The 23,347-nt window shown below is 48.0% G+C and overlaps 1 protein-coding gene across 10 annotated transcripts in view; it reads right to left on the bottom strand.

The window, feature by feature from the left end:
• The window catches only part of Xylb (xylulokinase), a 36,637-nt gene extending 22,642 nt beyond the window's left edge, over window positions 1–13,995 (bottom strand). The window contains exons 1-8 of one of the 10 annotated variants that reach the window (XM_036194273.1): window positions 13,670–13,995; window positions 12,350–12,432; window positions 11,005–11,074; window positions 7,631–7,711; window positions 4,783–4,869; window positions 4,142–4,270; window positions 2,561–2,626; window positions 73–145 (exon numbers count right to left, since the gene is read on the bottom strand). In XM_036194273.1, the coding sequence (XP_036050166.1) occupies window positions 73–145; window positions 2,561–2,626; window positions 4,142–4,270; window positions 4,783–4,869; window positions 7,631–7,711; window positions 11,005–11,074; window positions 12,350–12,432; window positions 13,670–13,771 (691 nt within the window). In that variant the 5' untranslated portion in view covers window positions 13,772–13,995. The other 9 variants (XM_036194275.1, XM_036194279.1, XM_036194274.1 and 6 more) reach the window with 9 other exon arrangements.
• Between the last annotated feature and the right edge of the window lie 9,352 nt (window positions 13,996–23,347).

Genomic DNA, 23,347 nt, shown 5'->3' with positions numbered 1-23,347 from the left:
GGATGAGGCACTTGCAATCCCCATGGCCACCCTGCATGTGAACAAGCGTCCCTCCATGCTCTGAAGACTTACCATCACTGTAGTCGATGGGCGAGTACCCTCCCAGGAACAGGGAAGCAGCAAAGTTACTGACCAAGGAAATCCTCTGGAAAAGAAGGATGCAGGGTGAGAGAGGACTTGCTTCCATACACCCTAAGCTACAGAACACATCTTGAGCGTACACACACACACACACACACACACACACACACACACACACAGAAAACAGAAGCTGGAACTTCGGCAGGTACTGACAGAGACGAAGTATCCATTCAGAAGCAGCCAGAGTTCTGGGCAGTACTGGTTTAAGCCACAAAATCATCATGATTGGAACAACGAAGGCCAAAGCCCTGTGAACATGCCACACTTAGGGAGGCTGGTTTTCCATCTGGAACTCATTCATACACCCTCTATTCCTCACTCCTTTTCTGTGTCTTTGGCATTTGGTCACAGGGAAGTGGACATGTGGCCACAGAACACAGAATGAGCCAAGACTGTCAAGGCTACCACGAGTTTAAAGACAAACTGACCCCCGCCCCCAGAAGCTACAACACCCAGTCCTACCCCAAGAGAATCACTGATGGACTGTAAACACCAGCCTGAGAATCTTTAAAGCCACCTTCCCACCCAGGGTTTCTAGACTTGAGAAGAGAGCCATCACCTCTAGTTCCCATTGGGACATATGCCTTGATTCCATACATATAACTTAAGGAGGGTTTTCATTCCTCAAGGGCTAATGCTGCAAAGTAATCTGGAACTTGAATCATTAAATAATAAATTGCAGCCAGGTATAGTGGTATAGCCCTGTAATCTTAGCACTTGAGGCTGAGGCAGGGGTTTGAAGCCAACCCGGTCTACATAGTGAGTTCAAAGCTAGACTAGGTTACATGCCAAACCATAATCAAAACAAAACACAAAATGCTGCATGTGGTGGGGCACACTTGTAATTTTAGCTGTAATTTGGATGGTGGAGGAAGGAGGATGAGGAGTTCGAGGTTATCCTTAGCTTCATAGAGAGTTTGAGAACAACCTAGGCTACATGAGAGAGACAGTCTCAAAAAAAAAGGTAAATAAGTAAGTAAAAAGAATAAATGTCTATAACTCTTATGGATTTGCCAAACAGGTACAAAAGCACAATACGCAGTTGACTGTGGGAATTGAGCTTCAAGATAGTCCCTGTTAACCCTGACCGACCCACTCAATGTGTCGGTAGCACTGTCCAAGAGCTGGGGCTTTGGACTGAAGAGAAGGGAAAGGTGAGGTGAGCATCAGCACTCATCTCTCTGTGCTTTCTTTAAGGTTTATTTTTACTTTATGTGTGTGAGCATTTGTCTGCACGCGTATATACTGTGCACCCCATGTGTGCCTGGTGCTCACAGAGGCCAGGAGAGGAAGTCAAATCTCCTGGAACTGGAGTGACAGATGCCATGTGGATGCTGGGAACTAAACCCAGGTCCTCTGCAAGAGCAGCCAGTGCTCTGAATGTCTGAGCCACCTCCCCATCCTTCTCTCTGCTTTCCGACTAGGGATACCATGTGACCAGCTGCCTCAAGCTCCTGACGCTTCAGCTTCCCTGCCGTAGTGGATTTGCACCCTCAACCTGTGGGCCAAAGCAAACTCTTCCTTCTCTTTGTTGCTTTTATTGGTTATTTTGTCACAACAAGAAGAAAATTAACTACAGCAAGGAGCCAAGCATGGTGGGGCACACCGGTAATTCCAGCACTCAGGAATCCGAGGCAGGAGGATCAAGCCTTCCAGGATAACCTGCACTACATAGTTAAATGCTGCTGCCAAAAAGAAAAGAAAGGAAAAAATAAGGAAGGAGGGCCAGCAGATGGCCCAGCAGGCTAGGGCACTTGCTACCAAGCCCAATGACTTGAGTTCCGTCTTTGGGCCCCAGGTCGTGTAAGGAGAGAACCAACTCCCATAGTTGTCCCCTGACCTCCACATACATACCCATACACACAAATAAGTAAATGGGATAATTTTGAAAGAAAGGAGGGAAGAAGAAAGGAAGAACATCCTAAGCAATTTTATCATTGTGCAAACACCATCCAGTATGTTTATTCAAATCTAGACAGGCTAGCCTCGAACACACCTAGGCTGTATGGTGCAGCCTGTGGCTCCTGGGCTACTATAGACAAGCGTGGCACAGTGCCCTCTGTGTACCTAAAAGTAGAAAAGATACAGGGTTCTTTTGCCTTTACTTGTAATTTGTTTTACTGTATTTGTTTATCATGTGTGAGAGGTACACACACATCATGGCACATATATGGAGGTCAGAGGGCAGCTTTCAGGAGTTGGTTCTCTCCTTCCACCCTGTAGGTCATGGGGATCGAACTCAGGGGGTCAGGCTTGGAGGCAAGCACTCAACCCACTGAGCCATCTCAGCCCCCACTCTGAATCACTTATCACCTACTCACCAAGGCATTAGCCAATGATGTAAGATGTGTTTGTGTTGAGGTGAGTGTGACAAAAAGGACTGAAGTGTCACTCTGATGGAACATGAAGGCTCACCCACCTCGGAGTGTGCGTAGGCCTTGGGGTTTTGCTGGAAAAGCTTTGCTATCTGGTTCCCTGTAAAGCGCTGGGGGGAAAAAAGACCACAGATTCTTAGACACTCAGATCCTACACAGAATAATCTTAAAGTGAGGTTAGCATAGCATGACCTGGGTATGGCGTAGAATACCAATAGCTTTGAGAGACCCCCAAATCTAGAAATGCTTGTTACCAGCTGAACACGGGAGATGGTATATTTTGGCCTTTGAGTCCTGAAAATGTTCTTGGTAAATGAGCTCTTGGGCAGTCAGCAATCCCTATGCACCCACAGACAGGGCAGTAACCTCAGCTTCCTGGGGGGTGTCTTACTCGTTAATTAGCTCTGTGACAAGCCCTATAACTGTCCTTAAAATATATTTATCCGTGTAGTTCATGTATATGGGTCTGTGTCTGAGTGTGTGTCTGTGCACCATGTGTGCCAGAACAGAGATCAGAAGAGGGAATAAGATCACCTGGGAGCTGGAGCCACAGGTAGTTATGAGCTGTCATATAGGGGCTGGGAACCGAACCCAGGTCCTCTGCAAGAGCAGCCAGTGTTGTTAACCACAGGGCCCCCTTCCCAGTTCCATGAGACCAGAAGCAGGGGCTCAGGTATTCTCCTTGTGGAAACCATATTCCTAGTGTTCTAACTAGGTTTTAAAAATGTTTTGCTTTAGCCGGGTGGTGGTGGTGCATGCCTTTAGTCCCAGCACTCTGGAGGCAGAGGGAGGCGCATCTCTGTGAGTTGAAGGCCAGCCTGGTCTACTGAGCAAAATCCAGGACAGTGAAAAAAATAAAGGGAGTTATATGTGCGCCTTCCTCACGTAAATAAAATGTGTATGTGTGTGTGTGTGTGTGTGTGTGTCCATGTAGATGCCCAAGAGACCAAAAGTGGGTGTCCAATACCCTGGAGCTGGGGTTACATGCAGGTGCTAGTCACCTGATGTCCTGGGAACTAAACCTCTGCAAATGCTGTATGAACTCTGACCTGCTGAGCAATCTCTGGACCTCCATCCCCCCTACTTAAGCCACGGTCATGTGACCCAAGATAGCCAATCACAACGAACTCTGGGACAGTGTCTAAAGCCTTGGGGCCCCTTGATTTAAGTCTACTTGGCTGGAGGGATAGTTCAGCTGTTAAGGGCTAGGCTCACAACCAAAATGAGTCTGCTGGACTCTGCCTCCTTTCAGCTTCATTGCTATCAGGAGGTCTCAGACCATGAGTCTGAGGCAGCACACCCCTCCCACACACAGCAGCTCCAGTGAGCCATGCAGCCGCGCTCATACCCAAGCCCTGGCCTGGGACTACATGCAAGGACCTTGCCATTGCCTGCTAATGAGAAAGGACAGCCTGGACCAGAACCCAGGGCCAACATGTTCCAACCTGGCTTCAGGGAACGACACTAGCATCACTTCAGATGATCCCTGCCCCCCCCCCCTCCCCCCCCCCCCCCCGCCTTCCCCTGTGTCATGTCGTTGTCGTCCCTCGTGCCCTCCCCCTTGGCTAGCTGCCCACTACATCCTCCGAGAGCCTCCTCCCCATCATGACATGCGTGTTACCTACCTCATAGGCCCGGGACCCTGTGAGGCCGCTGAGCGCCCAGGCCCCACCCACAGCAGCCTCCAGCTGGCGGCACTGGGCTGTGGTACTGGAGTCCATCCATATCGGGCAGTTGCTGATGGAGAAGCAGTCCTGGAAAGAACAGCAGAGTCCAAGCTTCCCTTCTACCACTGACTACAGGAAACCCTGGGGCTGGTAATCACACTGGCCATCATATCAGGAAGACCCTGTGGACAGGCCCTCTGTGGCACCAGTGCGGTCTCTCCAGAAAGCCTGAGGCTGGATGATCTCTGTTAAAGACTCCTGGGCACATCAGGCTACAGGAGACAAGGCAGTGGGCAACAGCAGCACCACAGTGCAGGTTTGGCTAGAGCTTTAGAGAGGAAAGGGAAACTGGAGGCCCCACCTCCCAGCATCGCCAAGGGGCCCACAGCTGTTCTGTGAAGGAAGGGACTTATTAATGAGGGGGTCATCTGCACCCCTGGGCAACCCCAAGGAGACTTCAGCCTGAGGGCTGGGCAGACCACCTTCCACCTTCTCACACTCATGACAATGCAGACAAGCCTCAGATTTCAGGGTTCACTGGACATAGGGGTGCCTCTGCAGGTTTTGCAGAAGTTGATTAGATTCACAAGCATCTTCACCTGCAACTGCTGGTGTAATGGGAAAGCTGGTGATAGGCTTGACAGCGCCAGGCTGGCCCCAGTCTTCCAGTAAACGCTTCCGTGTTGCTGTTGAGGGAATTCAAGCACATGTTCATCTACCATGCCTGGAGACACAACCTCCTGCAGATGCAGAGCCAGACCTCAAGCCAAAAAAACCCAAAAACAACAACAACAAAAACCAGTCCCCAAGACTCTACCACCTCTCTGTCACATAACTCAGTGCCTTTACAATGCATGGTTTTCAGTTTATAAAAGGAACTCCTTCCTGTCACCTCAAACTTGTAAGGAACCTGGAACCATCAGTCTGTATTGTGTGTCTTTTGTCAAACTGTACTAATTTCTCAAATATCACCCACAGTAGTGCCTGAGGTTGTCTCACACCATTTATTCACAAACAAACATATTGGGCAGCAAGATCATGCCGGAGTAAATAGATTTTTACTGATCCTGATGTCCAGAACCATGACCGTGAGTGAGGGAAAGACACAAAAACACAATTACAAACCCTGTGGAGGGCTCAGGCGATGGTTCGGTTGTTAATGTGCGTGTCCTGCAAGCATGAAGACCTGAATTCGGTCCTGTGTTTAAAAAATAACCTGTGGGGCTGCAGAGATGACTCAGAGGTGGAGAGCATGGCTGCTCTTCCAGAGGGCCTAGGTTCAACTCCCAGACCTACATGGTGGTCCCCAAGCACCTGTAACTCCAATTCCAGAGGATCTGATATTCTCATCTGGCCTCTGCAGGCACCAGGTGTGCATGTGGTACACAGCCATGCCTGTAGACAAAACACTCATACACAGAAAATAAACAATAAATAAATAAACTTTAAAAAATCAAGAGGGCTGGAAAGATGGCTAACAAAATAACAAAAATAATAATAATCAAAATCACAAAAAATCTGGCATGGTAGTATGTACTTATAATCCAGCACTGGGGAGTTGGGGACAAACAGGTTCCTGGGGCTCACTGGCTAGTCAGTCAGCCTAGCCTACATGTTAAGCTCTAGAACAGTGAGAGACTGCCTCAAGACATAAGGATGACACCCAAGGTTGTCCCCGGACCACCCACATGTACAGACAGACATGTACATATGCACCCTCACACACAAACCTGTGGAGCCGCAGTAATGAGAAAGCAGAGGAAACAGCCAGTGGGTGTACAGACTGGGGCATGGACAGGATGGCAGGATGGAGCTCCAGGAAGTGGAAAAGCTGCAGAGAACTGGGTACCTGCTGACAAGCCTGACGACCTGAGTTTGATCCCCAGTGTCCACATGGTAGAAGAACCAACTCCCAGAAGCTGTCTTGAGACCTCCACACACTTGCCCCAGCATAGTGTCACAAATACACACATACACGAAATATTTTTGTATTTTAAAAAAGAGTAGCTAAAATTTAAGAAAGTGTATTATGTTCCAGGCACTGTTCTATGTATTTAACAGTCACAGTGATCCTGTGTGAGATAGGGGTGTGGAGGCCCCAGGAGTCTGGGTGATGTGACTTGGGTCAGGCTTCTACGTGGCAGAGCTGGGCATGCCCAGAGCACCTCTTCTGGTTGGCAGCACCACCACCAGCTCAGAATCACCACTGGGACTAGAGAACTTGAGGACCTCAGCACAGTCTCTGTCTCACATTCAGGTTCAGTCAATACTCTGGATAACAGGAATGCTACAGCTTTCTACCAAAATTACTCTCAGGGCTGGAGAGGTGGCTCAGCGGTTAAGGGAGCTTGATGCTTTGACAGAGGACCCAAATTTGGTTCTCAACACACACATCTCACAATTGCCTGTAACTCCAGCTCCAGGGGAACCAACATCCTCTTCCGGCCTCCTAAGGGCACCTGCACTTACGTCACACACACACACACACACATACACACACACACACAGACACACACACATACAGACATACAAACACAGACACACACACACACAGACACAGACACACATAGACACACACACATACACACACAGACACACAGTCATACACAGACACACACAGACACACACACATACATACACACAGACACACAGACACACAGACACACACACACACACAACTGCTCCCATTGTTAGTACCACTCCTTATTGTTTTTCCTTCCAAGAACTAGGAAGCAATTTTAGTGCCACCAAATAGCCACAATAAATCCATATTTAATGTTCTCTCCATCCCTTTATGGGACCTGTGCATAGTTCCCTATCAACTGTCTTACTTTACTATTGTTTATTTACTGAGTACTGAGGAGTCAACGCCAGGCCTCAGGCATGCTAGGAAAGTGCTCTACAACTGAATTATATCCTAGCCCTCCAGTTTACTTTGAGACAGGGTCTCATTAACTTGCCCAGACTAGCTTTAAACTCACCCTGAATAACCCAGGTAGGCCTTGAACTTACAATCCTCTTGCCTTAGCCTTGCTGGGATTACAGGCCTATACCACCAAGCCCACCTAAATGTCCTATTTATACCTTATCATAGAAGCACCTCAGATCCTTTTGCAAGAAGACCAGCCATTACAGCCCCTAAGGTGAACGAGCTGGAGGTACTGTCACTACCAAAGAAATGTGTACTCACTTCTGAGGCCAGCCTGGTCTACAGAGCCAAGTTCCAGGACAGTCAGAGCTACATAGAGAAACCCTGTCTGGAAAAATCTAAAAAGAAAAAGAAAAAGGAAGGAAGGGAGGGAGGGAGGGAGGGAGGGAGGGAAGAAAGAGAAAAGAAAAGAAAAGAAAAGAAAGAAATGCGCACTCCACAGGAAGCCATCAGCTCAGCACCCACCCATTGCTGAGACAGCCAAGTTCCCAGGGCAGATGGAGCTGCTGTTGACAAACCTGGCCTGCCCCAGATAAGGCTAGAACTTGAGAGAAGTCAAAGCCAGAAGCCTTCATTTTCTCTAGGATCAGGTCCAGAGCCTGGGAAGAAGAACAGAATCCACCATGACCCAACAGAACCACTGAGTCCTCTATGAACCTCAGCTTAGAAATGTCAACTGTGACACAGAGAGGAGGGTTATCAATACAGGATCTGTAAGTGTCAGGACAGCTAATTAAACAAGCTGGCCTCAGCCACATAAAAGGCTCAACTTGGCTAAACACATTTTTTTGTTTGTCTGTTTTAAATGTTCTTTTTTTTTTTTTTGGCCAGACATGGTGGCTTATCCCTTTAATCCCAGCACTTAGGAGTAGGTGGATCTCTGTGAGTTTAAGGCCAGCCTGATCTACAAAGCAAACTCCAGGATTGCTAGGGCTGTTACACAGAGAATCCTTGTCTTGAAAAATCCAACAGAACAAAACAACATTTATTTGTATTGGTGTGTATCCCATGTGTGCAGGAGCCTGAAGAGGCCAGAAGAGGTCACCTGATCCTCTGAAGCTGGAGCTGGATGACTGTGAGCAATCTGGCATGGGTGCTGGGAACTAAGCTCAGGTCCTCTGGAAGAGCAGCAAGTACTCTTAACCACTAAGTCATCTCTCCAGCCCCTATTTTTGCTTTTTTGAGAGAGGGTCTCATGTAGTCCAGGCTGGCCCCCAACTCACTATGTAGCTAAGTGAGAGAGTCCTTGCCGGTATCCAGGAAGGGAAGCAAACTGCTCGAAGACATAGTATGAAAACCTGAGCTGGGCGGTGGTGGCGTAGGCCTTTAATTCCAGTGCTTGGGAGGAAGAGGCAGGTGGATCTCTGAGTTCTAGGCCAGCTCGGTCTACAGAGTGACAGCCAGAGTTATAGAGAAACCTTGTTTCAGAAAAGAAAGAAAGAAAGAAAGGAAGGAAGGAAGGAAGGAAGGAAGGAAGGAAGGAAGGAAGGAAGGAAGGAAGGAAGAGAAAACCTGGTGCAGATTGACTTCATCAACCTGGATCAGACTATGGGGAGTCTAATAACTGGCAGCTTATTCCCAATATAGTTGAGCCCAGTATAATTTGGAAAAAAGTTTCCTGGTACAGTACAACCCCTGGTGCACAAGGAAGCATAATTACATTGAGACTCAACTCAGGTCACATGTCCTTTCTCCCAAGAAGATGGGTTCTAGAGATAGGCTACCTGTACTAGCTTAATAGAGGTCATTGGCTCCTAGCCACTGCCTGCCCTAATTGTAGGAGCTTGATATGGCCTGGCCCAACAGATAACACTAGGCTATTAATCACTTCCAATGCTCAGCTTTCTGGATGGAAGAACAGGTTTTACACCTTCCCCCTGGAAAGACAATCCGGAGTGCTTAGCATTCCTGGTTTCTCTGGAGATCTGTAGACACAAGGACCTTCATGCTATGCTCCCAACAGCTAAGGTGACCTTGAACTCCTGATCTTCTGTCTCCACCTCTGAAATGCCAGGATTCCAGATATGCACCACCATGTCTACTCTGCCTAAACAAATGTTGAATAAACGAAATCATAAACCATTAATCCTCAGGATTTCCGTCTCTACTTGGCATCCTCCAAGCACTAAGGAAGAGCCAAAGCAAACAGCTCGAAGTTTTGTTTTCCTTTTACTTGTGTTTGTACTTCACCATCTGAATGACCCGAGTAGGACAGAGAAGAGCAAGGCGGGCAGGTGTTGCCATCGGTGGAGGGTGCGGGGTCCAGACTGTGCACAGGAGCCTGAGGCGAAAGGAGTGAGGGGAGCGGCAGCATGCTGCCAAGTGCCATTGCGCCATCCAACGGAACTCTCTTCCCAGGAGGGGTGGGATGGACGGTGGTGTCCAGCGGAGTGTGACCTCATGGTCACATGCGAAGACCTCATGGCCAGATGGGCTAGGCCGCAGCTAAATTGGTTGAACCCTGGCCTACCACACATAAAGCCCCATACAAGCAAGCGTGGTGGCACGTGATTATTATCTTAGCACTCAGGAGGCGGCTAGGGGATCAGAAGTTCAAGGTCACCCTCAGGTACACAGTGTTTGAGGCCAATCTGGAACACATGAAGACCTGCATCAGTATGTGTATATTTTATGAAAGATGACAGACAGATATAGGAACATTTCGCGGCAGGAATCTGAGACTCATCCCAGTCCGTGTCTTCTGATGGCAGAGAAACCACTCCAGCTTTTGTCTGACCCTGACATCCCCACTCCATGCTGAAATCATTCCTGGCCCTGACAACACGCTTGTCAAACCTCAGGCAGGAGGGCAGGGACAGGCGGCAAAGTTCAAAACAAGTCCAGCTCCAGAGGCTGCAACAGCTCAGTGACCACCCTGGCTCTACAGGCAACCCAGGATCTCCCCCACCTACCCTGACATAGTCCTTAATGTCGGGGACCTCTCGGCCCTTGCCTTCGACTTCCCACTACCAACTTTGGTCTGGCGCAGTCTCTGGAGATCCTTTCAGCCAACCTGTCTGGGTAGAACCCATCCTTAACTCCTGTCTTCCAGTGTTTGACCCATGATCGGGCAGACAAAACAGAACTCACTCTAGCTCAGTTTTTAAAGAGAAATAATGTAGGCAATGGTTCAACTGGAGGATGGAGAAGAACTTCCGGCAGATACACACAGTGCTGCCCTTGACTCTCAAGTTGAAGGACTTTGGTGCCACCAGCACATGAGGCAATCCAAGCCCTATCATGTCCATGTTGAGCAAATCCTTGCTCAGGCCACCAGATCTGGCCAGAGGCGGACCAGGGCAGATGGTCCAACGCAGGCAGGGTTAGCTTGGGTTGATCTCAGCCTGGCTAGTTGATTATAAGACACTATTCTGAGTGACCATGCGTGGGGACAAACACTAAGACACCAGAGGCCATGCTTGGACTGACATCAGGGCCTGGGAAAGCCTGGCTCTGTGTCCCTTCAGAGGTGGCATGGGCCAGGGATACAGCTCAGTTGGTAGAAGCGCCAGGAATGCATAGGGGCATGACCCTACACACCTATAGCCCCACACTTAAGGGGTAAAGACAGGAGGATCAGAAGATCAGGGTCATCCTTGGCCACATAGTGAGTTTGAGACCACCCTGAGCTATGAGACCCAGCCTTTAAAAATAAATAAATCTTCAAAGGCAGGGCCTGCCAACCTTTGTGGCTCTGGTACCTGGAAGTCCCCTGTGAGTTCTTACAGACAATGACATCAGCTAAGGCTGGTTTGCCCCAGGAACCACTCAACTTACTTTAATTCTGGTTAAAGGGTTAAATAGTCTCACCAAATGCCCCATCATCTGCCACCTTGGGGCCACCAGTGACAGGCTGGATACAGAAGAAGGAAGGGAGCCTCCCTATGCTTACCTGGACCCACATCAGGACTGGAGAGGTGACCGTCAGCCTGTCCTTGTGTACATGGACACCGCCCTGAGTTCTGCAGGGAGAACAGGTATGTGGAATGGAGCTCCAGGGCAGGCTGAGCTCTGAGGAGCTGCCCCATGGTGTAAGAGACCTCCAGGTAGAGGACAATATTCCTGAGTGCCAAGCAGAAATTATGTACTCACCAGGGGAAGATGTAAAGAAAAGACGTGGGATCTTTTTTCATATGAAACTGGACAGCTCATTTTTTCCAGTTTTCAACTTATCTATATGCATGTGTTTATCTATATGTATGTCTGTGTACTACATGCGTGCCTAGTGCCCTGGGAGGTCAGAACAGGCTATAAGATCCCCTAGAACTGGACTCATAGATGGCTGTGAGTCACTATGTGGGTGTTGGGAACTGAACTCAGGTCCTCTGGAAGAGCAGTCAGTGCTCTTAACTGCTGAGCCATCTCTCCAGCCCTGGGGAAGCATTTTCTAGAAGACACCTCAGAAGAGAAAACCTTTCCTAGAAGGCAGGGTTGGGCCTCACCACTGAAAACTGGTTGTTTTTGTTGTTCCCCTCAGAGTCTTACATTGTAGCTCAAGCTGGCCTGGTGTGACCACTGGACTCTGGCCAGAAGCATGAGCTGATGGGAACTGTTTTGTTTTGTTTTTTGTTCATTTGTTTTTTTGAGATAGGGTTTCTCTGGCTAGAACTCACTCTGTAGTCCTGGCTGGCCTGGAACTCACAGAGATCTACCTGCCTGTCTCCCAAGTGCTGGGATCAAAGGTGTGCACCACTACCTCCGCTTTGTGAACATTTTTCTTTATAACTTCACCAGTCTGTGGTACTCTTGCATTAGCAACAGAAGATAGCCAAGTACAACCATCAAACTTTAGCATCCAGCACAGTGCCTGGTAAAAACAGACCTCAAATGTATGTGTGAATGGATGGATTGAACTGGGAAAGAATAGGGGAGAAATCACTCTCTGTATGGAAAGAGAAGATTCTCAGGGGCGGAGAGATAACTCAGAGGTTAAAACCTGAGTTCGATTCCCAGCACCCTGTGGTGGCTCACAACCATCTGTAACTCCAGTTACAGGGGATCAGATGTTGTCTTCTGTCCTATGTGGGCCCCAGGCATGAATGTGGTACACAGACATACATGCAAACAAACACTTATACACAATAACAACAACAGTAATAATAGAAGGTGCTCAAGTTCTATGTAGAGCACCTCTCTGGCAACTGGGTTAAGTCAGAACAGCGCAGCTGATAAATGTAAATGGTTTAGGGAAGACCTCAAACTGCCCACCCACTCTCCCATGCACACGAGCTACATACCCAAATTCGGGAAGGTCTCTGTCAAAATGTACACTATCCTCGTAGAAGATGTTCAACTCTACATCAACAGCAACAATTTTAACCTGGAAGACATTTATGAAAATGGTGTCCAGGGTTTTCTCAGCCTCTGCTTATGGCCCAAGGGACTTCTAACTTCAGTCATGGTTCACAGAGAGGGTAGCGTTGTAACCACGGCAGAAGAAGTTTCATGGGGCACATGTTCAAAGATTTAGTAGAAAGAAAGAAAGAAAGAAAGAAAGAAAGAAAGAAAGAAAGAAAGAAAGAAAGAGGGAGGGAGGGAGGGAGGGAGGGAGGGAGGGAGGAAGGAAGGAAGGAAGGAAGGAAGGAAGGAAGGAAGGAAGGAAGGATGGATGAATTAGAGACTGGGAAAGCCAGGTGGAACTCCACTGTCTGTAAGCATCTGCTCCCCAAACAGTGGAGACCAGGATTCTACACCTGACAAGGAGGCATGTCTCCAGGGTTGTCCCCAGAGCCATGACCACTGTCAAGCCATACATGACGTCCCAATGAAGCCATTCCAAGCTCAGGGAAGATGAGGAACAGGTATAATAGAGCAAGCAAGGAGACTCTCTGAGTCCTATGGGATGTTCCCCTCAGAGACCCAAAAAGTTCTGCCTCTCTTCACCCATCTGAGGAGAAGGGTTTCACAGCCACTGTGTGTATTCCTCAAGAATGCATATTGAACCCCTCCCTGGGCGTCCCATGCCTGCTTGGAAGCCAGGTTATAATTGCACTCAGCTACCTGCTGGAAACACCAACCTCTGACCAGCAGTCCTGGAAGCCCGGACCCTGGCAGGCTGCTGCCAGCCAAGAGAGGTCACTGGGGGGAGGGGGAGGGGACAGTGGACAGGCAAAATCCGTTTACACACTAAGCCATTTCACATTTAAAAACAAAAGGTGCCTGCCATGGTGGTGCCCTCCTTTAAACACAGCACTCGGGAGGAAAATTCGGGAGGATCTCTATGAGTTCAAGGCCAGCCTGGTCTACACAGTGAGTCTGGTCTACATAGTAAGGCCTTGTCTCAAAATATAAAATAAAATAATAAATAAAAATAGTAAAGGCTGTGATCCGGATCTAGGTTTTGCATGCGCGCACGCCTCTGCCAGCCTGTGGGCTCTTCTGTTTTAGCTGGGCCCCTGCCATCCGCAACCCTGGCTCCGCGTGGACCCCTCAAGTCACTTCTCTCCGATGTACGTCCACGGAGTTCCGCGGGGAGGCACCCGCGGTTTCCGGGAGATCGAGTCTGGCTGGCAGGGCATTGCCAGGCTCCCCCTGGGCGCACCGCGACCCGCACGAACCTGCTGCGTGCTGAAGTCCCAGCCCAGGCAACAGCGGCGGCCCGCGTGCTCCGTCATGGCCCTGGGGGTTCCCGCTGCCGGTCTGTGAGTCCGTCGGTCCATGTGTCCCGCGGCTGCGAGATTGTCTGCCAGATGGTCGCCGCGCTCCGACACCCAGCGACGCCAGGACCCGCCCCTCGCCACGCCCCGCAGGACTCTGGACTGGAGTCACGAGGCGGTCCACACTCTGGCGCCGCCTGCCGGAGGACGTTAGTGGGACTGCGTCTAGCTGGGGCACTTGATGGTCCCAACCCTGCAGGGCAGCGGCTTCCCTCCAGGGTCACCCCCCTACCTTAAGAAGGCTTAGCTTTCCTTGGAGACACGTGGGGCGCAGGTGGGAACTCTGGCGTGACTAGTTCCTGCAGGTCCCTCAGGTGGTTCTGAGCCAGGGAATCTTTTGGAATTGCCTCTTGGGTAGTGGAGTAGCTGTCCATCTCATGGTAGTGATCGAAAGTCACAAGGAAATGGGTCCTGAGGTTGGAAGACCTGGGCTTTGACTGGCCTTGTCGGTACCTAGCACATCTCACCTCTGGATTTAAAAATCAGTGTTCTTGGGTCTGTGAGATGGTTCAGGAGACTAAAGGCACTTGCCACTAACATGAGTACCTTACAGGATCCACGTGGTAGAAAGATCCTACACATCTTACAAGTTATCTTCTGACATCCACACGCACAGCATGGCACATGTGCCAACACACATACACACACCATAAACAAACAAACATACATGTGCCAATAAATAAATGGCAACATTTGAGAAAAAACCAGAGGTTGCAATGCCCCCCATGGATGAGACTCATTTATCTTGGTTGTCAGGTAATGCATTGGTGGGCTAATGTGTCAGGCAAGGCAAAGCCAGACATGAACCCAAAACATGAGTTCATAGAGCTGAGAGCACCTTCTTTTCCCCTGGTGACATCTTTCTAGAAATCACCATGACATCCACCTGCCTACAGGAAGTGCAGACAATGTGCAGTTGGATCATCAGACTCTTCCCTTGCTGAACTCCAGCAGCTTGGAGCTCAGTCTGAACAAGAAGGCACTTAAACTAAGTCCCTGTCCTCCAGGACATTTACTGCTCATTGGGGACACAGGCTCTCGGCAGTCACCACTCAGGATGCCAACCGTCAGACACTGGGACCTGCTGAGCACACTTAGTCCTCATAGTGGTTTGACCAGCTCTGTAGCACAAAATCCTAATTGGTCTTATTAATAAAAACCCAGAGTCAGATTCAGGGTGAAAGCTGAACATCCAGAGAAGCAGATCAGCCAGCCACCAGATTTCTTACCTCTACCAAATCCTCAGCCTGAAAGAGTGCCAGCTCCTATCTCCTCCTGCCTTATATTCCTCTCACTTCCTGACTCCACCTCCTGAGTGTTGGGATTAAAGGTGTGTGCCACCACTGCCTGGCCTCCATGGCTAACTAGTGGCTTAGCTCCACACTCTGATCTTCAGGCAAGCTTTATTTGTTAGATCACAAACAAACTATCACCACACAACTCCATTCTATCTTTTGTTTGTCTGGGCCTTGTATTTTATATATACTAACTCCATTTGGAAGGAAGAAAGGAAGGAAGGGAGGGAGGGAGGGAGGAGGGAGGGAGGGAGGGAGGGAGGAAGGGAGGGAGGAAGCAAATGTTCTCCTAGTCATGGTGGCATATACCTGTAATCCCAGCACTTCAGAGGCTGAAACAGGAGGATCTCAAGTTCAAGACCATTCTGGATAAATTATTGAAACCCTGTCTCAAAATAAAATTAAAAGGGGGCTGAAGAAGCCAGTTGTGGTGGCACATGCTTTCAACCGAGTACTCAAAAGGCAGAGACAGGTGGAGCTCTAAATTCAAGGTCAGCCTGGTCTACATAGAACCTTTCAGGACAGCCAGGGCTACATAATAAAGAGACTGTCTCAAAATAAAAGGTGTGTGGGGGGGTGGGGGAGGTGCTGAAGGCCAAGCTGGGTGTTGTTGTATTGCATTTAATTCCAGCACTAGGGAGGCTGGGCAGATGGATCTTTATGAGTTTGAGGCCAACCTGATCTACATAGCAAATTCCAGGTCAGCCAAAGCTACACCGAGAGACCATCCCTCACCCTACAAAAAGAAGAAGAAGAAGAAGAAGAAGAAGAAGAAGAAGAAGAAGGAAAAAAAAAGTAAGTGGGAACTGAAGGTAGAGATTTTGCCTAACCTGTGCCCTAGAGTCAACCCTTTTTTTTTTTTTTAATTAATTAATTTTTTTATCTTATGTGTATTGGTGTTTTGTCTGTGTGTAGGTCCCCTGGTCCCTTGGGACTGGAGTTACAGACAGCTGTGAGCTGCCACGTGGGTGCTGGGAATTGAACCCTGGTCCTTAGGAAGAGCAGTCAGTGCTCTTAACCACTACACCATCTCTCCAGTGCCCGAGTCAACCTTTTGTAACTACAAAAATCAAAATCTTAATTAAACTATATACTAATTCCATTTGGAAGGAAGGAAGGAAGGGAGGGAAGGAGGGAGGGAGGGAGAGAGGGAGGGAGGGAGGGAGGGAGACTATGAGTTTGTGGCCAGCCTGGGATACATAGCAAGATCTAGATCTATCTGAGAAATAATGATCATCCTCTCTCTCTCTCTCTCTCTCTCTCTCTCTCTCTCTCTCTCTCCTCTTATTTTTGTTTGTTTTGACAGTCTTGCTGTATGTCCCAGGTTGAACATATAAAATGTCTGGGCTCAAAAGATCCTTCTGCCCAGTGCCCTTGAGTTTATAATCCTCCTGCCAGAGCCTCCCTGGTGGCCAAGATTACAAGCCTGTGACACCAGGTCTGGTGTGACAAAATCTGTTTTATTGTATTTTAAGACAAGATCTCATGTGCTCCAGGTTAGCCTGGAATTCACTGTGTAGCTGAGACTGGCCTTGAATTCCTGATCCTCCTGCCTCACCTTCCCAAATGTGGTAATTGCAGGTCTATGCCACCATACCCACTTTGAAATTATCTTTTGTTGTTGTCCACAAATTACCTGAGGGTGAGCTCATCTAAGCCTAGCTCAGTTGGGGTGGCTCTGCTCCACATGACTCTCGCCCTCACCCTGAGCTCAGTATGCTGACGGTGCACATGTCTGAGAACACCAGAAAAGAGCTTGGGCAGCCATTTGAGAAGTATGTCCTGTGGCTAGCCCAAAGTCAAGTGGTGGATGAGGCCAGGAAAAGGTGTGGATGCACAGTGGGATAAAGAATGGGGCTAAGAGTTGGGGACTTAGCTCAGTGGTAGAGTGCTTGCCTAGCAAGCGCAAGGCCCTGGGTTCGGTCCACAGCTCTGCTGGGGGGGGGGGAGAATGGGGCCAAGGTGGGGCTGGAGAGATGGTTAGAGCACTGGCTGTTCTTCCAGAGGTCCTGAGTTTAATTCCCAGCAACCACATGGTGGCTCACAACCATCCATAATGAGATCTGGTGCCCTCCTCTGGTGTGCATGCATACATAATAAACAAATAAATCTTAAAAGAAACAAAACAAAAAGGCTCAGGCCTTTGCGTTCTGCAGGTTCTGGAGGCAGAGATCTGGTGCCCTCTTCTGGTGTGCAGACATACATGTAGGCAGAACACTGTATACCTAATAAATAAATCTTAAAAGGAAAAAAACAAAAACAAAAAAGGCTCAGGCCTCCACAAGAGGCCACTACCACCAGGACTACACAGTGAGATTCAGACTCACAAATAAACAAATAATAAACAAACAAACAAACAAACAAACAAATAAATAAAGCCAATGATGAAATCCACAAGAGGCCACTACTACCAGGACTACACAGTGAGATTCAGACTCACAAACAAACAAATAAATAAATAGATAAATAAGTAAATAAATAAATAAAGCAAGCAAGCCAATGATGAAATCCACAAGAGGCCACTACCACCAGAACTACACAGTGAGACTCAGGCTCAGAGCAGATGGAGGTTGCTCAGAAAGAATTATGAAGAACACATCCAACAACACAGAAATCATGACAGGCATAAGGTAGAAGCCATTAGAAGAACCTTCCTGGTTGGGGATTTAGCTCAGTGGTAGAGCACTTGCCTAGCAAGTGCAAGGCGCTGGGTTTGGTCCTCAGCTGGGGGGAGGGGGGCAGACAAGAACCTTCCTGGAATGTCCAGCTTTTAGCAGTTACACATGGCCACCAGAAGTCTGTTAGGGTGAACAGCAGAGAGGTAGATCTTAAGAATTCAGCCAGAAAGGAATCAGTGAGACCCCAAGGACCTTACTGTGTGTTGTGGCCAATGTCATGGCCTAAACAGCAAACACCTGTTTCTCTAAGGCTACAGTACTGACTCCTAGTGAGGCTCTTTCTCAGCTTTGCAAATGGCCTCCTCTGTGTGTATGTCCCTAGAGAAAGGGGGTAACTCATGCTGTCGAGGGGTGCAGGGAAGAAGACAGAACTCCACCCTGACACACACAGGAACCTGAGGAGTTCCCCTAATCTTTTAGTTACCTCAACTCGGGTCAAACTGAGATGCCTGGCTTCAACACAGAAGATAATTTCAGGACTAGCCAACATACCGCAGAATGGTTCAGAGATTTTTGTTTTTACATTTATTATTTAGTGTGAGTGATGGTGTGTGTGTAGCAGTCAGAGGACAGTGTGCAGAAACAGGTTCTTTTCTTCTACCCTGCAGATTCTGGGCTCAATCTCAGGTCAGAAGGCTTGCCAGCCAGGGCCCTTACCTACTGAGCCATCTTGATGGCTCAAGATATTTTAATGTAGACTTTAAGCACAGAAGAGAGAGACGAGCTGGAGAGATGGCTCCATGATTAAGAGCACATACTGCTCTTGCAGAGGAGATGAGTCCAGCACCCACATCTATCTAGCCTGGACTACAGAGTTAAGTTCAAGATCAGCCTGAGCAATTTAGTGATCTCTGTCTGAAAATTGAAATGAGTGTTGGACAGGGCAGTGGTGGAACATGCCTTTAATTCCAGCACTCAGGAGGCAGAGGCAGGCGGATCTCTGAGTTGGAGGCCAGCCTGGTCTACAGAGTGAGTTTCAGGACAGCCAGGATTGTTATACAGAGAAACCCTGTCTCGAAAAACACAAAAACAAACACAAAATGAGGGCTGGAGTGTAGCTCAGCAGTAGAGTACTTGCCCAGCAGGTGCAAGGCCACAGAATCATTCCCTAGTATTGTAAGACAAAAATAAAAAACAAGGGCTGGAGAGATGGCTCAGAGGTTAAGGGTGCTGCTTGCTCTTCCAAAGATCCTGAGTTCAATTCCCAGCCACCACAAGGTGGCTCACAACCATCTGTAATGAGATCAGGTGCCCTCTTCTGACCTATGGGGATATGTGCAGACAGAACACTATATACATAATAAATAAACAAATCTTTAAAAAAATAAAATAAAAAACAAACCACCCAAAATTAGGGACTGAATTAGATAAGCCAATTATAATTCAGATTTAATCATTTACTCTATGTATCTGTAATTTTATATTTCTATGCAGAAGACTTCATCTTAGGGTATATTTGAACTGAAATCTATCTTCAGTTTTGTGACTCAGAAGAAATAAAACTAGTCTTTGAATCAGTGGGAAGCTGTTATGAGTAAAGATAGTATTTCGACCAGCCATCCCTATCAGGGCAAGCATTACATAAGTCTTGGTCCAAGTTGGAAGGGGTGTTGGACCTGCCTTCTGTTAAATGAGTAACTTGTGCAGCTGACACTAAGATTTTTAAAAAGCTGAGTTAGTGTTTACAGCTGGACAAACGCTCAGTGAACTTTGATGTTTAAGCAAACAGAGCTCTGAAGGGAAAGGAGCCTATTTTCCCCAAACAAGGATGTGCCTGCTGTTTGTGTTTGGACTCTCTTTAAAACAAATTTGGTTTAGGAAAATTAAATGTTAATCTTCTTTCAGATTTTACAGTGTTTATCCCCTGGGGTATGCCTGCCTAGTTTCCTTCACGTATGAAAGTAAAGTCTGGAAGGACGTTCCCCTGTGTTATCCCAGAAAATTATCTGTGAGAATGAGATTCAGAAACTGGTGGTTGGGGGTCACTTTCACATTGTCATTTTCTTTATATAGTTTATGATTTTTAATCTATGAACTGAAATGATACAGAAAAGGAAAACATTCAGAAAAATAAAATAGCACGTTCTCATCCACTGAGCCATCTCTCCCATCTTACCCACATCTTTTAGAAAGACATAATGTTTCATGCATCAAACCGTGTTGGCCTAGAATTATATAGACCTCAAAACCGCAGTGATCTTCCTGCCTCAGCCTCCCCAGTGTTGAGATCATAATCTGGTTGACTGGAACTTTTAAAGAACCATTTGTTTTTAAAATTATTTAAAAATTATGTGTATGTGCATACATGCATGGGCGGAGTGCAGATGCCCTGGGATCCACAGAGGCTGGAGTTACAGGCAGTGGTGAGCTATCTGATATGAGTGAACTCAGGCCTTTTAAATCACTCTCTTTGTCAGACAGCACCTATTTTTCTTTTTTCCCTTTTATTAAAAATATACTTTTTTTCCTCACATAATATTATCTTGACTACAGTGTTCCCTCCCTCTCTTCCTCTCAGCTCCCCGCCTCTTCCCTCTCACCTGGATCTCTCAATAGAAAACAAACAGGTCGGGCTGGAGAGATGGCTCAGTGGTTAAGATCACCGACTGCTCTTCCAGAGGTCCTGAGTTCAATTCCCAGCAACCACATGGTGGCTCACAACCATCTGTAATGAGATCTGGTGCCCTCTTCTGGCCTGCATGGACACATGCAGGCAGAATACTATATACATAATAAATAAATAAATAAATCAAAAAAAAAAAACAAGCAAACAGGCTGCTAAGGAATAATAATAAAACATAATAAAATGCAATAAGATAAAACAAAAGTGAACAACACATCAGAACAGGACAAAACAAACAAACAGAAGGGAAAGAGCCAAGAAAAGGCACAAGAAACAGATAGACGCAGAGACACTCCTTAGCACACTCAGGAATCCCATCAAACCCAAACCGGGAGCCGTAATATATATGCAAAGAGCCTGTAGGGTAAGAAAGAGAAATATTTATATGTACATATATATGTGTGTGTATACATACACACACACACACACACACACACACATCTTTAAAGCCCTAACATGACATTATGAGACAAGGAACCTCCAAAGATGCTGTAGAGTTCATTTTCTGTTGGCCGTCTACTGCTGGGTATGCAGCCTACCCTTAAGAGTAGTTTGCTGGGCTGGCTGGTGGTGGTACATGCCTTTAATCCTAGCACTCGGGAGGCAGAGGTAGGTGGATTTCTGAATTTGGGGCCAGCTTGGTCTACAGAGAGAGTTCCAGGACAGCCTGGACTACACAGAGAACCCCTGTCTCGGAAAAAAAAAAAAAAAAAGAAAAAAGAAAAAAGTAGTTTGTTTCCCTAGTGAGACTCCCTTGGAGAAAACTAAATTTTCATTTGCAAGTGATTATCAATTGAAGATACCTTCTGGGTTACGGAATGGGGCATATGCCCAGTTCTCCTTTTGGCTCTAGGACCCTATCTGGGAGGTCTGTGCAGGCACTATGCCTGTTGCCTCGGTCTGTGAGTTCATGGGAGTGTGATCATGTGGTGTCTTCTGTCCCCAAAGACAGGATTTCTTGTAGTTCAGGCTTGCCTCAAACTCTTAGGTAGTTGAAAACAACCCTCACTGGGTGATGGTGGCACACGCCTGTAATCCCAGCAGAGGCAGGTGGATCTCTGTGAGTTTGAGGCCAGTCTGGTCTACAAAACAAGTTCCAGGACAGCCTCCAAAGCTACAGAGAAACCCTGTCTTGAAAAACCAAAAAAAAAAAAAAAAAAAAAAAAAAGAAAGAAAAAGAAAAAGAAAGAAAAGAAAAGAAAACAACCCTCAGTGACCTCCTAACTCTCCAGCCTCCACCTCACTTTGTAAATGCTGGGTTTACAGGCATGTACCACTCTGCTTGGCTTAAATATTCCCTCTTGGGGCAGGAGAGATGGCTCTGGTGCCCTCTTCTGGCCTGCAGGCAAACATGCAAAACATACACACACACACACACACACACACACACACACACACACACACACTTTCCTCTTAATAATGAGTGGTTTCAGCCAGGTGTGGAGGCACAAGCCTGTAATCTCAGCATTTGAAAGCAAAATGCAGGAGACTCTGCAGTTCAATGTCAGCTTTGGCCTATATCCTGCTGTGTTTGGCCTGAGTTCCAGTCTCTGGTCCTCTGTTCTCAGCCCACTCATGTTCCACAGCCCAACTCTTCACAGCAGCCAGAGGCTCTGTGGGAGGAAAAATTGCCTTGGATATCCTGTTTCAGACCCTAGCAGGCCCCTCATGTCCTCAGGAGAAAAACACCCTGCTCAGCCCAGATCACTTACTACAGTTTCCTTACTCTGTCCCCTGGGCTTTTCCTCAGGGAAGGCTGTCAGTGCTGCACAGAGCAGGCGTGTGGGGACCAAATGCACCAGGTGGGGGCACTGCTGAGCTGTGTGCTGGGCAGCTGGGCCAGTCCAGCTGGAGAGACTGCCCCATGGGGGAAGGGGTCAAACAGGAAACCCCTGGACCTGCAGTAGCCACATGTGGAAAAGCAGAAGACAGCTTCAGACAGAGCAGTCCATTTCAACAACCTGGGGTGTCTCTGTGTCCCACCTACTGTCCTACCAGAAGCTCCAGGCTTACCAGATCCCCCGAGAGTGGACATTTGCAGAGGAGATATGGTGTTTGCTTAGGGGTCTGCTCCTGGGGTTTGCCAACCAAACCACTCAGGCAAATTGGATTTTTCCCTGCTCCCCAGGGAGAACAGCACCTGTCCCCAGGCCTGCCTTGCCACAAGAGTGAGGGGCTGGAGGATGGGAAGTCAACCGCTCTCCCCTGAGGAGATTGAAGATGTAGCCTGTCTAGTATATTAAATGGAAGCCACTTGGCCAGATCCAGAGGATGGCCTGATGGGTGGGGACAGTGATCTCTCAACAGAGCAGGGAGGATGTACTGCTCCAGGCCTATGGAGGGAACTCTAGGGTGAGCTTCATTGGCAGGAAGGTCACAGGTCAGTATGGAGCTTAGTTGGAGTGACTGGCTTGGGCACAGGTAGTATTGAAGGACAGATCCAGGGAAATGCCAGAGACCATAAGCAGAGGCAGAGCACACTAGCAAGACCCTGCAGCCTAAAGTCTAGGCAGCAGCTGAGTCCAAGGGGAGAAGCTTAACCATGGTGATGCACAAGGGTGACTTGGGGACTGCTGGGGTGCCTGAGACTGAAGAAACTACCCTATGGTCCAGCGCCTAAGGAGCCAAGGGCCAAACCTGGAGCACCTGCTGTAGAACCCCATCTTCCAGGCTGTTGGCCTCCTGACCTTGAGGATATGAAAGGGTTAACCATTTCCAGGGAGGGGAGATGGACATTTTCTTCAGTGGTGTGACCAACCACAAGCTGCCCATCCTCCTATAAGGAAGCCCTGATAAAACTCTGGTTCATTAGGCTGGACTTGAGTGCAATCAACTTTGACCAGTTGTTGGCTGTCTGGAGGAAGGGGTATTTGTTCTCATCTGCGTAGTAGTTCACATGACAGCTCCACAGAAGGGAGAAGCCAGGGGGTGACGTCAGATGGCTGACTGACCTGCCCACTTAGGATCAGAGCACCGAGCTTCA

Source organism: Onychomys torridus, chromosome 7 (genome assembly GCF_903995425.1).
Source record: "Onychomys torridus chromosome 7, mOncTor1.1, whole genome shotgun sequence".
Lineage (NCBI taxonomy): Eukaryota > Metazoa > Chordata > Mammalia > Rodentia > Cricetidae > Onychomys > Onychomys torridus.
This window is presented reverse-complemented; position numbering and strand designations above follow the sequence as displayed.